Raw genomic sequence first — 6,317 nt, 5'->3', positions numbered from 1 at the left:
GTTACAGACAAAGTAATTGATCTTAATTGAATATAGAGTAAAATGTTTACACGTTATAAAGAGTCTCTGATAAATGGACATTCGAGGAGGATACTTGAAGAAGGATCGGACGTTGTTAGCAGTGAAAATAAACGGGGCCCGAGCGTTCGCGCCTGTTTTGTTACTCTAATTGTTTTCGTAGATCCCCGTCCGGTTATTTTAGTTGGGAATTGGAGAAATATACAAACTAATATTTATGCATTCGTGCGAAACTCCACTTCTCTCCTTCGGTCTACTTTCGGAACGCGCATGTAACACTAGGAACCATAATTTAAACACCAACTCAACGCCGATCATCCTCGATTCTCACTCACATCCAACAAATCTTACACATTTCATCCAATCATAATTTAAGTTTTTGAGTAATATTTCAATTAATTTACGTCCATTTCTCAAGTTAAACAAGTTTAATATCACAGTAAAGTATTGTTTAAACTACAAATTACAAATTTTGACTCAAAAATCAATCATTATTATTTTGATAAAAGTGTCATAATTTCATGTTTTTGTTCGAATCATTGAGAAACACTGCTGTAGGTGGTCTAAATTTTCATTAACTTTATGAGGATTTTCTTGTACGAGTTGTTTGATGATTGTTGAATTTCTTGATTTTGATATCAATAGTAACATGAAAATTTGATGCAACTTAGGTGTGTTATGCAATAATCCTAAAACGATTTATTTGTACCTATATTGTTTATGGATCATAATAAAAGGTTTTGACTAAATTTGACTGGCTTCTGATGAAAATATTGAGAAACACTGATCTAGATGTTACAAATTTTTAATAATAAATTGATATTTTTTTAATGGATCTACGAAAACAATTAGAGTAACAAAACAGGTGCGAACGCTCGGGCCCCGTTTATTTTCACTGCTAACAACGTCCGATCCTTCTTCAAGTATCCTCCTCGAATGTCCATTTATCAGAGACTCTTTATAACGTGTAAACATTTTACTCTATATTCAATTAAGATCAATTACTTTGTCTGTAACATCATTATTATTTTGATAAAAGTGTCATAATTTCATGTTTTTGGTCGAATAATTGAGAAACACTGATTTAGGTGGTCTAAATTTTCAATAATTTTATGAGGATTTTCTAGTACGAGTTGTTTGATGATTGTTGGTTTTCTTGATTTTGATACCAATAGTAACATGAAAATTTGCTGCAACTTAGGTGTGTTATGCAATAATCCTAAAACGATTTAAATGTACCTATAATGTTTATGGATCATAATAAAAGGTTTTGACTAAATTTGACTTCCTTCTGATGAAAATATTGAGAAACACTGATCTAGATGTTACAAATTTTTAATAATAAATTGAGATTTTCTTTGTGGGAATAGTTTTAATAATGGTTTGATTTTCTTGATTCTGTGCAGATGTTCGATATGAGTACGTGGTGGACCAGCAGCCCATAGGGAAGCGGCTGTTCAAGCAATGGTGCATGGCGAAGAGGTCACACTACCACCGTTGCCTGCAGTTCCTGGAGGCGACGGAACGGTACGAGGTGGAAACGGATGAGCAACGTGTGGAATTGGCGGAGACCATCAAGAAGGAGTTCATGACGGGCAGCAACGGCGAAGAATGTCTTCGATTCCCGGAGCTGGGAATCGAACTGAGTGCTAGTGATAAGTTGACCAACGGCCACAAGGACCTGTTCGCACCGTGCGTGCACACGGTGAAGGCCTGCTTAGCGGGGGAACCGTTCAAAGACTTCACCAAGTCGATGTACTTCCATCGGTATCTTCAGTGGAAGTGGCTGGAGGCTCAACCTATCACTTACAAGACTTTCCGGATGTACAGGGTGCTCGGAAAGGGTGGTTTCGGCGAAGTTTGCGCTTGCCAGGTAAATATTTATCCATAATTTGTATAGTCTCAACTTTGACACCATTTTGCGAAAGAATAGAAAATGCCACAAATCTGGTAGTTGGCTCATTGAAAAGCCCATACTTTTTTCTATAATTTCCATATTCAGTATTGTATTTAACTATCAAAACTTTTACTAAAAATAACAAATTACTAAAGCTCAAAGATTATATAATCCATGATTTAAAATGTGTAATAGAACTTGATAACGCGTCTCGCAGGGAAGCTACGATTATGGATCCTGCAAGGTGTAACTACCTGCGCGAAACTGGAGTTTCAGGACTGCTTTTATGCAAGAAACTTAGTGGCAATAACCGCAAAACTTCTCCCTCGAACTCACACCGAGTGTCCCCTCTAAAAGCACTCGAAATATCAATGTTTTCTACATCGGAAAAACGCACGGGGGGTATTTGTGTATATTTCCTTCTTTACATTACTCCCCTCTGTGTGAAGCTTACGGAAAGGACGATAAAGTACGAGTATATTATATAAAGTGCGGAAGGATATATAATCCGATATTTATTTACCATATACATTTTCCCCACCAACCCAAAGAAAAGCCCGTAAATTTCCCAAACCGATCGGCATATGCGAGGATGTTTACGTGATCGCAACTTTTCCTACAAAAGGTTTTCGTGATCGGTAATACGATTTGTGTGTGTGTGTACAGAAAACACATGAATGGTAAATCCGTGCGGTTTCTTTTTTCTACTTTTGTTTCGATGTTGTTTTCGCACGTTATCGATGAGATTGGCGTGCCTTCAATCATGTTTACATTCTTTATTTGAATATTTTTTAAATAACATCCTTTACTGTTTCTCCATTGATTACACATTACAAGATAATAAGAACATATTTTTTCTATTCGTGGTTGTAAACAAATATTCGCACAAAAGAGACGACAATGTGACGAAATTTATAGCTCAACTTTGACTGCTCATTACGGGAAAACGCCAATGCCTATAAATCTGGTTGTAGGCTCATTGGAATGGTCGTAATTTTGTCTTTGATTATCACGTTTTATTATTCAATTAATTCCATGTTGTTGTTGGTGAAAGATCGAATCGTTTCATTGTATTATTGTTTGTTAGGTTCGAGCCACGGGCAAGATGTACGCTTGTAAGAAGCTCGAGAAGAAGAGGATCAAGAAGCGCAAAGGTGAGGCGATGGTGCTTATAGAGAAGCAGATTCTTCAGAAGATCAACTCGAGGTTCGTGGTTAATTTGGCCTACGCTTACGAGACGAAGGACGCCCTTTGTTTGGTGCTGACCATCATGAACGGCGGAGATCTCAAGTTTCACATATACAATATGGGCGGAGATCCGGGATTGGACATGAATCGGGCGAGGTTCTACGCGGCGGAGGTCGTCTGCGGCCTGGATCATCTGCATCAACAGGTAAGAGAAGAAAATAGTGTGTTTTTTGTGTGTTTTTACGAAAGGTTTTTGCGTTTCAAGGGGATCGTCTACAGAGACTGCAAACCGGAGAACATCCTTCTGGACGACACGGGTCACGTTCGCATCTCGGATTTGGGTTTGGCCGTTGAAATACCAGAAGGAGAGTCCGTGAGGGGAAGGGTCGGAACCGTCGGTTATATGGGTAAGTTCATCTCTTTTAGATCTTTGAAAATCTTACTAATTATTCCTGTTTCTGGCAGCTCCTGAAGTTATCGACAATGAAAAGTACACATTCAGTCCGGACTGGTTCAGCTTCGGGTGTCTCCTTTACGAGATGATCGAGGGTCAAGCGCCGTTCAGGGCGCGCAAGGAGAAGGTGAAGCGCGAAGAGGTCGATAGGAGGGTGAAGACGGAGCAGGAGAAGTACTCCAGCAAGTTCAGCGAGGAGGCAAAGTCTTTGTGCCAACAGTTACTAGCCAAAGTTCCTTCGCAGAGGCTCGGCGGAAAGGCGGGTCGTTACGGGGCCCAGCAGGTCAAGCAGCTGCACTTCTTCCAACCAATACATTGGAGGCGGCTGGAGGCTGGACTCATCGACCCGCCCTTCAGTCCAGACGTGAGTATTCTCTTATTCATCATCATTAATCCAATTAATTCCCTTTCTTTTATGTTTGCTTTGCAGCCGCACGCAGTGTACGCGAAAGACGTGTTAGATATCGAACAGTTCTCAACTGTGAAAGGTGTAAATATAGACGAGTCGGACTCCTCATTCTATAGTAAATTCAACACGGGCTGTGTTTCGATACCGTGGCAGACGGAGATGATCGAGACGGACTGCTTCAGGCAGCTGAATGTGTTCAATCCCAATGGGACCCGAAGCCAAGATCTGATGCTCAACGCCGACAGCACACCGGAATACAAAGGCTGCTTTCCATTCCGACGAAAGGTAAATATTTACATTATTATTACATAAACCTAAAGAAATTTATTTAAAAAAAAAACGCTTCTATAGCTTCTCAACCTTTTTGTCTTCTTTTACTTATTGCATCTTTGTAGTTGTGCTGTGATCATATTATTTATACATACAATTGACCCAAGTTGACAGTTGTCATATATTAAGAAACACTGCTATCAATTACAAGGTTTGTTTTGATTGTGGTTTGATATAATCAATAACAATTTTCCATAATCTTCTATAGATATACAACAAAATAAACCAATTTACTAACTAATCTTCAATTTGAAAGTTTTGTTTCTGATTACATCAATGAAGCATTTCTGTACTAGTCGAAGATCACTATATAAACCATACTTTTCTCAATAATCGTGTATAGATATGCAACCAAGTAAACTATTCGTCTCTACAATTTTCTTATTGGTATTGCTTGTGTAATTCCACGAATCATAAACCATTTAAAGTCATATGCAACCATGAAAACAACATTTCTCTTTTTTGACGCTCGTCTCAACATACATCTTTGTAGTTGTACTGCAACCCAATTGTTTATAACATTGACACAACATGACAGCTCTCATAGATTGAGAAATGCTGCTATAGAGTATATCTATCAAAGCAATATACTTAATTATCTTCAATTTATAAGCTTTGTTTTTGATCATTTACTAATTACATCAATGTAACAGTTTTTTTAATAGGTGAAGATCACTATATAAACAAGGCTTCACTAAAATTTTCTAAAGATATGCAACCAAGTAAACAATTCTTCTTTACAATTTTCCTATTGGTATGCTTATTTTATGATTGATTAATCCGACCAATCAGAAAACATTTGAAGTCATATGCAACCATGAAAACAACATTTCTCCATTTTAATGCTCGGCTCAACATACATCTTTGTAGTTGTACTGCAACCCAATTGTTTGTATCATTGACACAAGATGACAGCTCTCATAGATTGAGAAACGCTGCTATAGAGTATATTTATCAATTGTATAAATTAATTTGGTTGTGGTTTTGTCATAATCAGTAAGGATCTGCTGTAGCATTTAAATGATATCAACTATGTACAAGGCTTTTCCATAATCTTCTATAGGTATGCAACCAAATAACCAAGTTACTAAACAATATACAATTTTGTAAGATTAATTTGTGATGATGTACTAATTACATCAATGAAACAATTCTCTATAATCCATGCTTCTTTCTAATCTTCTAATGGTATGCAACCAAGTAAACCAATATACTAAATTATCTTCAATTTATAAGCTTTGTTTTTGATCATTTACTAATTACATCAATGTAACAGTTTTTTTTTACTAGATGAAGATCACTATATAAACAATGCTTCTCTCGAAAATTTTTCTAAAGAGATGCAACCAAGTAAACTATTCGTCTTTACAAATTTCTTATTGGTATGCTTGTTTAATTCCACCAATCATAAACCATTTAAAGTCAGATGCAACCATGAAAACAAAATTTCTCTTTTTTGACGCTCAGCTCAACATACATCTTTGTAGTTGTACTGCAACCCAATTTTTTTTGTAACATTGACACAACATGACAGCTCTCATAGATTGAGAAACGCTGCTATAGAGTATATCTATCAATTGTAAGGTTTTATTTTGGTTGTGGTTTTGTTATAATCATTAAGAATCTGCTGTAGCAATTAAATAATATCAACTATGAACAAGGCTTTTCCATAATCTTCTATAGGTATGCAACCAAATATAACAAGTTACAAAATAATATTCAATTTTGTAAGCTTAATTTGTGATGATGTACTAATTACATCAATGAAACAATTCTCTATAATCCATGCTTCTTTCTAATTTTCTATTGGTATGCAACCAAGTAAACCAATATACTAAATTATCTTCAATTTATAAACTTTGTTTTTGATCATTTACTAATTATGTCAATGTAACAATTCTTTACCAGGTGAAGATCACCATATAAACAATGCTTCACTACAATTTTCTAAAAATATGCAACCAAGTAAACCATTAGCCTTTACAATTTTCCAATTGGTATGCTTACTTTATTATGATTGG

The 6,317-nt window shown here is 36.4% G+C and overlaps 1 protein-coding gene across 1 annotated transcript in view; it reads left to right on the top strand.

Moving 5' to 3' along the window:
- Nucleotides 1-1,424: 1,424 nt before the first annotated feature.
- Nucleotides 1,425-6,317, top strand: part of LOC108560187 (G protein-coupled receptor kinase 2) — a gene marked incomplete at its 5' end in the record, with an annotated part of 6,139 nt that continues 1,246 nt past the window's right edge. Inside the window, 5 exon segments of the mRNA XM_017917638.1 lie at nucleotides 1,425-1,891; nucleotides 3,003-3,308; nucleotides 3,369-3,510; nucleotides 3,569-3,921; nucleotides 3,988-4,251. Coding sequence (XP_017773127.1) covers nucleotides 1,425-1,891; nucleotides 3,003-3,308; nucleotides 3,369-3,510; nucleotides 3,569-3,921; nucleotides 3,988-4,251 — 1,532 coding nt within the window.

The sequence above is a fragment of the Nicrophorus vespilloides genome, unplaced genomic scaffold (assembly GCF_001412225.1).
Source record: "Nicrophorus vespilloides isolate i.1.1-1 unplaced genomic scaffold, Nicve_v1.0, whole genome shotgun sequence".
Classification (NCBI taxonomy): domain Eukaryota; kingdom Metazoa; phylum Arthropoda; class Insecta; order Coleoptera; family Silphidae; genus Nicrophorus; species Nicrophorus vespilloides.
Note: the sequence above shows the minus strand (reverse complement) of the source record. Positions and strands in the feature narration are given on the sequence as shown.